At 45.1% G+C, this 10956-nt stretch overlaps 2 protein-coding genes across 2 annotated transcripts; both read right to left on the bottom strand.

Annotated features, from left to right (window-relative positions):
* Positions 1-894: 894 nt before the first annotated feature.
* On the bottom strand, positions 895-5679 carry LOC124670870 (G-type lectin S-receptor-like serine/threonine-protein kinase At1g11410). Its single transcript, XM_047207339.1, has 6 exons — positions 5535-5679; positions 3092-3285; positions 1959-2169; positions 1611-1848; positions 1301-1451; positions 895-1209 (listed from the first exon to the last, which is right to left on the bottom strand). Exons 1-6 carry the CDS (start codon positions 5677-5679, stop codon positions 922-924), a joined length of 1227 nt encoding a protein of 408 aa, XP_047063295.1. The 3' UTR covers positions 895-921.
* Positions 5680-5802: 123 nt separating this feature from the next.
* LOC124670869 (protein FEZ-like) lies at positions 5803-9607 on the bottom strand. Its single transcript, XM_047207337.1, has 6 exons — positions 9421-9607; positions 8874-9175; positions 8582-8780; positions 8175-8500; positions 6265-6345; positions 5803-5808 (listed from the first exon to the last, which is right to left on the bottom strand). Exons 1-6 carry the CDS (start codon positions 9605-9607, stop codon positions 5803-5805), a joined length of 1101 nt encoding a protein of 366 aa, XP_047063293.1.
* Positions 9608-10956: the final 1349 nt, after the last annotated feature.

The following is a 10956-nucleotide window of genomic DNA, read 5'->3' as shown; positions in this document are numbered from 1 at the left end:
ATACACTTATCTCTTGTAACTATGTAACTCTTTCTTCCCCAGGAACTCAATTTTAACAAAAAAAAAATTACATGTACATCTCCACAATATATGTGTATTCGTCAAGTTTCACGAAAAAATGATATTTTTTGTAGTTTACGTGAAAAAAAAGAATTTATCTTGTGACAAGTCTTTGTTTTAGAACCAAATTTTGTCCTTTTTATACACGCCACACCACAAAACGATTTTTCATTAAACGACTATCTGAGCACGTAGCACATGAAGATGTACGTGCGAAATTTTTGTTTCAAATTTTTTAACATTTCAAAATGTGTCTAACATGCATTTCAAAATTTCAAAATAAAGGGAGCATATGCTCCCATGTGCCAAAACATCACTCCCTTTCTTCTCATATTTTTCTTTATACTACACACACAATTATAATGCTGCAAGTGAACATGGAGAAATGTATCTATACTTTTTTTTCCGGGGGATCTATACTAGGATTACAGTTATAACTTCTGAGATGTAGAAGTGAAATTGCACCCTGGCTCGAGGAAGTACAGCATCTTTAACATGGTCTAAGAAGCTGCCTCTGATAACTGGGAACCACCAGGGCCCATAAGTCACAGTTGACAACTAGCATCGAAATAGCGCGCTTGGTCAAAAACCACAGGTAAATTCATGTGTTCAAAATAATGTGTTCCAATAATCTTTGAAATAAAACGATAAGAAACGTTTTCCAATAACATACAGATGTATATGCAATCAGCTTCCAAATAGCGTGCAGGTCACAAACTACAGGTAAATTCGTATCGAAAATAGCAGCTCCAAGCAAAGTTTCGAATTGCACTAAGGGGAATCAAACAGTGACATTCACACACGAAGTTGATAATCCATAGACCATAGGTACAAATTTCTGCAAGCTGAGCCAATGGCACTCTACCTGCCTTCCAATTCAGTGTAAGTTAGGTGGTTCCCTGATTCTGTATCCTTGTCATCCGCAGGGGCTCTTCCAACGAAGAATGCACCTCGCTTCGGAGCGGGAAGTGCAACATCACCACTCAGCATCCTGAGCACCAGAGACATGTTTGGCCTCTCAGCTGGTAACTCTTGCACGCACAGGAGACCCACCTGAATGCATCTGGAGACTTCGTCATAAGAGTATGTGGTACCCATCAGTGCATCGATCAGCTCCGAGACGCTGCCTTTCGTCCACAGCGTCCATGCCTGAAATTGGAGCCAAGCATGGATGTTTGAATGCATGAGAGCTGTTAATATGTTGTTTTAAGTTTTAAGTTGGAGAAGACTGTCTTCTTACGTGGCCCACGAGATTCATTGACCATTCGTTATCACTGAAGGAGCTGTTCCTGCGGCCACACACAATCTCTAGGATCAACACACCAAAACTGAAAACATCCGATTTCTCAGAGAATTTACCCTCCATTGCGTACTCCGGGGAGATATAGCCACTACATCCACAGATTTCAAAACATAAGCATCCAGCCAGGAACGTATTTAATGCTGAATTGCTAACTAGCGAGGCTATTAAACTCTATGATCTGAATGAGAAACAACATGTGTTCCCTGTTTATTTACACTGACCAAACAAGACAGAAAAGGAGACTTACTAGGTTCCAACAATTCGATGGGTAAGGGCTTGCAGTTGGTATTCACCGAAAATTCTAGCCATGCCAAAGTCAGATATCTTGGGGTTGAAACCATCATCAAGCAGAACATTGCTCGCTTTGAGATCTCTATGGATGATTTTTAGCCTAGAATCTTGATGAAGGTACAGTATTCCTTTCCCAATTCCCTGAATAATATTGTACCTCAGTTTCCAACTCAACAATGGTCTTTTAGTTTCATCTAATAAAGTTTCCATGAAAGGATCAAGATGTCAGCCAAAAATTTCAGTTACTGGTTTACTGCTAAAAGATTCACACTGTTGCAATCGCAAGAACCAAATCTGAACTTACCAAAAATAAATGAGTCAAGGCTGTTGTTAGGCATGTACTCATACACCAGCATCTTCTCTTCTCCATGAACACAGCAACCAAAAAGCCTAACCAAGTTTCGGTGCTGCAATTTGGATAGAACAGTGACCTCATTCTTGAACTCTTCCAAACCCTGACTAGAGCTGTTTGACAGCCTCTTGATAGCAATCTCTTGGCCATCTGGTAATCTCCCCTAGAAGTATTATCAACTATGCTGGTCAAGTGGCAATCTAGATGCATAACAAAAATCAATTCAGAGCTTAATAATATTCCTAGAACAGGATAAAAAGTTTAAATTCCTTTAAAAATCAAAATATGGCTTTGGCTGATCTGGCATAATGCTATAGCCACTAAAGATAATTTGCTTAAACGCAATTGGCCTGGGGACCCCTTCTGCCAGTTCTGTAATGAACAGGAATCCATCACTCACCTCTTTTTTGGCTGTTCTGCTGCCAAGTTTGTGTGGAGTGCTGTAGCCACTGCTATTAAAGCTCCTACTCGACCTGGGAGTTTCTCCCAATTTTTCTGGTGGTTCCCTCAATTCTCTCGAGTTAGCCGCAATACTCAGATTGCTGGTTTGGCTGCTATTTGCTGGGCCATTTGGAAACTAAGAAATAAAGCTTGTTTTGAAAAAAAGCTAATTAGTTCTCCGTTTGACATCATCAGTTACGCTGCTGTTTTCATGCAATATTGGTCAGGTCTTCATGGGGAGCAAGATGCTTTGGAGCTTCGTGCTGGAGCTGATGGGCTTCTGCGCCTTGCTGCTGCGGCAGGTGAGGGGAATCCATCTGCGAGGAATGCTGGACGTAGTACTCAGCTGCGCCTGGAGGACAAGGATTCTGGTGATAAGCGTGATGATCCAACAACATCCTGAAGGAGCCGTTTCTGTTATGTGTGCTAGGATGATCTCCAAGTTACCCCAGTTGTCGTTTCTCTGTATAAAGTTACTCCTTGGTTGTAATATTCGCTCTGAACGTTAGCATTAGGCGACGATCTCCCTTTTCTTTCTTTTGGTACCTGACTCCTGTATTTTCGTTATCGCCATGGTAATGAAAATTTGATCCCATGTGGGTCGTTTGGAAAAAAAAAAGGATAAAAAGTTTAAATGACCCCACCTTGTAAACTGGACCGAATCCACCAGCCCCAAGCTTGTCGTTGAAATTATTTGTCGCCAAAAGAACCATGCTGAACTCAATTAAAGGTGAGCTCAGAAATTCCCCTTTCAATGCATCAGTTTCAAATATGTTCTCATCTGCATATGGTCTAGCTTCTTCAATGACCCTTGCTGGTCCTTGAATTCTCCTTGTGACTGCAGTTTGGTGAAAAAATTAAGGAGAAAAATAACTAGTCATTTATCCAAATTAAACTGTCAATTATTGATCAGAAACTACTACCACGGAAACGAAGCTGATATACGACGGGGTTTTGTGGAATCTCAACCTAGGATTGTCATACCGCGAACAACAGCATACTTTGGAAACTTATAAAACAGTTTGATATGGGGAACTGATAGTTTTGGTTGTTCATTTCAAAATTGAGAATGGACAAAGATAACATATCAAAAAAAAGATCAGGTAAAGAAAAATGATTCAGATGCAGCCAAGAAAGAAGTTAGAACCCATTGAATCACCTATTTGCTTTATGATGTACTTCTTCAGGTGTCGAACTATGCAGAAAATCATGATGTGAATTGGAAAGTCAGCACCCTACACTGAATCAATTTGGTTCTTATACTTCGCACAATACAAATCAGAGATGAGATAGCGCGTTTTTCGCAAGCCGGTGCATTGACATTTTGACAGTGCACCAGTTTTCAACGGAAGCATTCAGCCAACAAGATGGAGATAAGGTGACAATTAGAAAAGTCCCTTATGATTCTGCACGAATTGTGATATCATAATAGCCAATTGCTTCTTTGACATGTTCCAATCTTCCATCTGGTCAAAGTTCTTGGGGAGCTCAGCACTTGTTTATGATAATAAGGTTTGACTATTGCAAGGTGCTACTGCCTGTCCATGACACCTGCAAATGAACGGTTTCTGAAGACGTACATAAAAAGAGAGGGTTCGATGCCAATGGTTGCTTAAGAGGAATACTAGACAGTGACATACATACGCAACCAACTAACATCAAACAACTTGGATCGCTTTAGTCAAACTTATACTGCGTATATATTTTGGAGCGTTACGGCACATCCGTATGAAGGTAGTAACTTATAATAGTAACATAGCATATGTTACTAGTCTAAGTTACTTCCCACTATGACTAGCCTCAGTCGGTTGCCACCGCCCAACCCTCGAGCATGCCGAGCTGCGTCGCTGGGTTGGAGAACACAGCCCCAGAACGTTGACTAGTCTAGCTGGCCAAGTCTTTGTACGGCCCAGAGAGACTTGGGGCGCGTTTGGTTGCCTGGGCCAATTCCTTGCATGACTGCGCTAGCGAGATGGGCCGCATTGCGCGTTGCGAACGGGTCATGGGCCACTTTTGGCCGGTCGTTTGGTAGTCTGTGAGCCCTTTTGCGCGCCGGAGAAGGAACCCAAGCCCCATCGTTTGGTTGCCCGTTTCCAGCCCATCTTGCACGCGGGAAAACAGGAATCTGTAGTTTGGTTGCTCAAATCACAAGTCCATATCCTTACCACAATTCAAATATGGTGAGATTACCATGCCATGGCATCTTACATACGATCAGAGACCACTCAGAAGAAGAAGATCCTGACGATCACCACGATGAGGAAGGCGATGATGTAATCTTTCACCCGGCTGGGACGTACCTCCGGCGGTGCTCCTTGTAGAGCATGTACTTCCTCCGGCGGTGCTCCTTGTAGAGCATGTACTTCCTCCGGCGGCAGCTGTGCTAATGGCACTGCCTCATCGATGGCATGATCTTCCTGCAGCTCCTCTTGCAGGAAGCTGAGGTACTCTTGCTGTGCCTCCGCCCAATGTTGCATATCCTCGGTAGCTATTGTTGGAGTAGCCATTGACCTGATCTTGACAGACTCTCCATGAGCTGTAGATTCCTCGAACCCGGCCGCGAAACACCACATACCACTAGCATGGCAAAAGAAGAAGTTAGCAATCACAACAATGAAGCAATTCAGACATGAGCAATAGAACAAGACAAGTGTTGCCAACAAATCTAAAACTAACAGGGACATGCATATCATTCCAAAAGTCAATCAAAAGTTTATCCTACACTACTGTGGTGTCATCCTACCACCACGACAAAAGTGGGTGTCTCATCCTAACACCGCAAAGTTCACCATCACCTGAGGGGTTAGTATATACCACCTCATCTTGTCGTGTTACTTGCCAAGGTAGTTCCTCAGCCAGAGGATGCGGTGTGGCTCGATCATGCCGACGAAGCCTGGGCCTTATAGTCGACGAGGTGGCTGAGGGCGACCATCAGATCATCCTCGGTGAAGCCAAGCATTTCCATGACCGCATTGTATAGGCCAGGGTGCATGTCCGTGGGCTTGTTCGCGCTGATGGCCTATGCGACCTCCTTCACAGCAACAGTCATGTTGGTGAAGGCCACCAGCTCGTCGTCGGCGAAGGCACCTCTCTTCCTCTTGCCGGCGATCGGCTTCTCAGGCGCGTCGGTGGGCCTGTCAGCATCGAGGTTCACCGTGTCGGACTCCTGGTTGTCAGCATCCTCAGGTGCAGGAGGTGGTGCATGCGAGCCCAGGGGCTCACTGGATCCCATGGCGTACTTCCTGGTGGCGAGGCCGAAGGAGAAGATGGTGTGCATCTCGTCGTAGTTGGCGATGGGCACATTCAGGAACTCCGTGTACTTTGGGTGATCCTACGATACGAAGGGACAAACATGTTAGTTCTGCTCGTGGTTGATCAAGAAAGTTAGTGAGGACGACTGAGTTAGTGAGGTACTCACCGCGACGTGCCCGCAGTAGTGCTCACCCTCAAGGACGATGCATTTGGTATCCTCGCACCACTGAGCACCGCTTAGATCGCGGAGCCTGCTAATGGTGAGCCACCTCTGCCTCCATTTCCTCAGGTGGTTGTACACTTGAGTGGAGCAGACGGTCACACCACAGTGGTCAGCTAGTCCCTTCGCCACAGCATTGAGATGGACTTCCTTGAAGCCTTTGTCGGCTCTCACTCCGCTCCGGATCAAGCCGCACATCTTCTCCAACACGAAGCTGGACATGAAAGGAAGCCATTTCATGGTGGCATTCCTTTCCTGCCCGGTCTTCAACAAGGCCCTCTCTACTTCCATGCGGTTCTTGTTTTTCTCAGAGGTGGCCAGCCTAGCCGCCACCTCTGCCGCTACCTGAGCCACCAGGTCAGACACCGGCAGAGGGGTGACCTTCGACTCAAACGTGGGCTGCGAATCCGGAACTTGGGAAGGGATCTGAGAGTCCCCAACGCAAACAAGTGCCTGGCTAAACTCATGGCAGGTGAGCACATTTTTTACTAACCCCTGCTACAAGAACAAACCCTAGGCAAGATAATGGCAGGTGAGCACATTTTGGACTAACCCCTGGTTCAAAAACAAACCCTAGGCAAGATCATGGCAGTAGCATACGGAAATGTCGAATCCTAGCAAGATCATGGCAGGTGAGCACATTTTGGACTAACCCCTACTACAAGACCAAACCCTAGGCAACATCTGACAAGTCCTAACCTAGATCTAAACATCACCGCGGTACGGGGATAAGGGATGGCTTACAGTCATGGCCGAAGGTGAAGATGCGCTGGACCAGGAGGTAGCCCAGATGTACTCACCGCCGCCGCCGCTGCAACCGTCGCCGACCGGAGATGCGTGCGCCTCTTACCTGCTTGCCGACGGGAGGAAGAGCTCGAAATTTGGGGGGGGGGGACAGTGGAGGAGGGGGTAGAAATAGGCCATGGCGAGTGGCGGGAGGTGACGGAATCCTTCCCGCCCCCCTTTTCGCTTTTCACCGATGCGCGCCGCAGCTCCCGCCATCTCCATTCTCGTCTCCGCCCGTGCGCCGAAGATCCCACTTTGCATCAGCGGGCGTGGAGATTTGCCTGCACCGCTGGAAACTGCCGAACCAGGCTCGGCCCAGGCAACCAAACGAGCCGAAAATTGCTAGCCCGATGCGAGCCAAGGGGGATGTGAGCAACCAAACGCGCTCTTGTTCATTTGGTTAGTTGCTTCCTGTGCTTATAGCCCAGAGACTCGAAAAGGCCGGAACATACGTCAACAATCTTTACAAAAAATGCTAGATTGATATTTATTAACTGAAATAAGATATTCTCAAAAACAATTAACTGAAATAAGACTGTTATTACTACCCCTCCTATCCAAAATAAATATCGGTGACTTAACATAAACTTTTTACTAGATTAGTACAAATTCTTCGACACTTTTTATGGAGGAGGGAGTATCAAAAATCACTTCAATGAAACATTCTACTCCACTGCGTTCAAACTAACTAAAAAAATTCTACCCATGATAACTAAAACTTTTCATCATCATTTCCCACATAAATAGTAACCTTTAGATACTAAAATATAGTAGGAGTACATATAATACACAATTGTTCAACTTGAATCTTAAAATCGCAAACAAAGTGTATCATCAAAATAACGAAAGTACATAGAACATAAACATGATCAATGCATAAGAGCTCTCAAATGCTGCCACGCCTCCATTTGGCATCACCATCATCGACTTCCATGTCTCCAATGCCACCATTGCCTCCATGGGCATCCATTTACCCTCTTGGCTCTTGTCATTAATATTTGATAGCGGAAAAGTTTAAAATATGCCTGGCCCTTCTCATCTAGATCATTTGGGTCCATGAACATGATTTGATGCTCATTCTCTAATCTCTTGACTAATTCCTCGATGCCACCCTCTTCTCTTAAATCTTTGCGGTGGCAGCCTGCCCCTCCTTGGCAGCGGCCCTTCTCATCAGTGGTAGCCATTCTCTCCTTGCCTCATTCCTCTCCTCCATTTTTTTGGTCTTCAACTCCTTCCTTTGCGAAGTGATGTTATTCCTTATCGCCATCATTTAAGTGGGTCCACCTAGGCCCAAACATCACTAGGGAGAGTGAACACCACATTGTACACATATTTTGTGTCCAGAGATCTGAATAATAACGAGATAGGCCTAACCTACAGCTGTCTATTTCTTGTGTCTACTTTTCACATGTGTTTCACCAAAGTCTATAAAAAAAATCTTGACAACAAGTTCACCCTTTTTGTGACACGGTTGGGCTAAGGAAGGATTCCCATGGTATGTCGCACTTCCAGTCATCTGAAGATTCTGCATCTAACTCGAACAGGAAGTTGAGTCTCCCTGGTGCATCCCACTCATTGTTCAAGCTGAAGGTATTCCCAGTCTTTATCGTCGATGACTCTTGGTTCCCGCAGCTCATGCCCGCGTTTAGATCCGCAGAAGAATCAATCACAATATGCTCAGGCTTCCCAAACTGTGGGTCGCTAGCGTGCATTGTCTTCTGCGATGGCTGTGTCTGGAATGGCAAGATGGGACCTTTCTGGACTTCCATAGATGGACTGCAGTTGAAGCTTATGACCTTGCATGAAGAGCCATCATGTGTGTCGCTGGGTTTCTGAAAATGCTGCTGTCCCTGGAAGCCGCATTTGCTGGTGATGAACTGACTTGCTGGTGCTGCTGCAACTTGCACTGAGCGGGAGGAGCTCTCAAAAACAAAATCTGAAGCTTGCACCGATTGCATCCCAGAGAAGAGATCTTGCCCAGTTGCCCCAGGCATTGGAGTCCCCCAAATGTGAGACAGTGCCCGCTGAGCCATCGAGCTGGTCTTCTTAAAGATCCTGCATATGGTCCAAGAATCCTGTTTGCGGGGACAGAGAAGTGCCCTTTAGAATTTGATATAGCAATTTCAATTTTGCCCTATAACAAAGGTAATATGAATTGAAATGCATACATTGAGCGGGATGTTCTTGTCGACCGGTCTCTTTGGAAATGATGGATCGGCAAGGGAAGGAAGCCTAAACTCGTGCATCATCCAGTCGGTTTTCATCCCTCGTGCGGCTCTGCCTTTGTAGAAGACAAGGGACTTCTTCAGGCCTATGCACCTAGTGCCCTCGGAGGAGTAAATCGGCCTATCTGTTCCTGTGGCTTTCCAGAATCCGGCTGATGTGACTCGGTTCGGCCTTGTGCTGTTACGATACTTCCGGTCCCTTGGGCAGTAGAAGTACCACTCCGTCTCTCCGGTGCTTGCAAGCTCTGCCGTTCAGAAGAGACGTGAAGTTAGACTTTGCAACAAGCTGACCCACCTAGGTTAGATTTACAAAAAAAAAGAAAATATATACTGGTAGTACTGATTTCTTTCAGCTGAACTTCTAGTGGACTGCTGAATGTCCTTGTTCCTACCTAACTAGATCAATGAGATCAACATATGTTGAATTGGCATCCTGATTCTAATTCATAGCCTCTCCTTGAAAACAGGGAGATGTTGGCTTCGAGCTTACTTGGCAGATCCCATGGATCAAACTTGTAGATGTCCAGTTGCCTGATGAGCTCAATGGAGATAGGCTTTTGCTGGATCTTCTTCTTCAGGTAGAAACTAACCAGCTCTTCATCGGTAGGATGGAACCGAAACCCAGGCATGATGATCTCATCTGATTTGTCCGTGTTGACACCATTTCCTCCCTCCATATCTAACAAAGGTATGAACCCTCTGCAGCCTTGCAACTGGTCACAAACTTATTACACACCTGTTCGGTAAGCTAGTGAACGGCTTCTAGGGATGAAGCTGCTGAGGTGAAGACAACCACTTGCGATGTAACTCTATTAAACACCAGGTGTACTTATATACGAGGCTCACAGGCAGAAAGTTCTGAAGGATTTTGTTCTGCATTTAATAATTCGTTTATTCCTTCTCTCTTTGAAAGCTGTCATGATTTGTTTAATGCTGGATCAGTATCTCAACTAAGACAAGCTGAGCAGCATGAAGGGAGTGCCAGTCACTTTCAGCACACACTTAGAATATATACGATAGAGCGGTCAAAACTATTAGATTGTACAACACTTGCATTCTAGATTTAGTTTTAGTTCCACTCCATCTTTAGCCTTCACGGATAAATGAAAAACTTAAAATGTACTGCTGCCATACATTATGACACTCTACTTGAGCATTTTCGGCTTCATAAACACCCATGCATATTGGTAAGTTATTCCTTTCTTTGCAAAAGAAATAAAATAAAATAAAATAATGTTGATATGTGATTAGATTAAGTTAGTCTAAACCTAAACGTGTGCGCGCGTGCGTCTGAAAAGAGAGTCCTAGAACTGATTACTGACCGCGACATATTGATGGCCTTACCAATGTAAATATTCTGCACTTCTTTATGAATTGGCATGGGTGACTGTGCTAGTGAGTGTCCGATAAGAAGGTTCTTTGCAGATTAAATTTTTAATCGCTTGAGTTGCCATGGCGGAAAGCCAGTCCAATTTGCTCCAAGGTGAGTCAAATTGATTAACCGCGAGCATGCTAGTCACTCTACATGGAAAAATTTAAAATTGCTTCTGTGACCCGTTCCACACTCCATAAGGTTATGTGTCCTTAATAAATATTACTACAACCGTTTGAACATCACAAGTTGAATAGATATCCTGAAGCCCATAAGGGCTTTCTTTTCTCATTCTGACATATAGATGAAAATTTACATGTGCACGTAGAACATGGACATGAACATGTGTACAAAAAGTCAAATTCTTATACCCTAATACATAGTTTTTTTTTTATCAGACAGTATGCAGCCAAATCATGTCTATCTACAGATATGTATCAACGGTGGAGGAGATGGGTCCTGTCTCGTCTTCTCCCGCGACGGCGGTGGCGACTCCCGCGCCGCCGTTCCCGTTGACGATCGACGAGCTCTTCCCTCCGGCGAACGTGCGCCTTGCTCCTCGGGTTCAGACTCGATGCTCGCCGCCACCGACCTCGCGTCCTCCTGATGGAGATCGCCCGCGTGGCGGGCATTACATCGATCCGGGGAGGTGGG

Source organism: Lolium rigidum, chromosome 7, assembly GCF_022539505.1.
Source record: "Lolium rigidum isolate FL_2022 chromosome 7, APGP_CSIRO_Lrig_0.1, whole genome shotgun sequence".
In the NCBI taxonomy this organism is placed as follows: Eukaryota; Viridiplantae; Streptophyta; class Magnoliopsida; order Poales; family Poaceae; genus Lolium; species Lolium rigidum.
The sequence above is the reverse complement of the archived record's forward strand: the minus strand, read 5'-3'. Positions and strand labels throughout refer to the sequence as shown.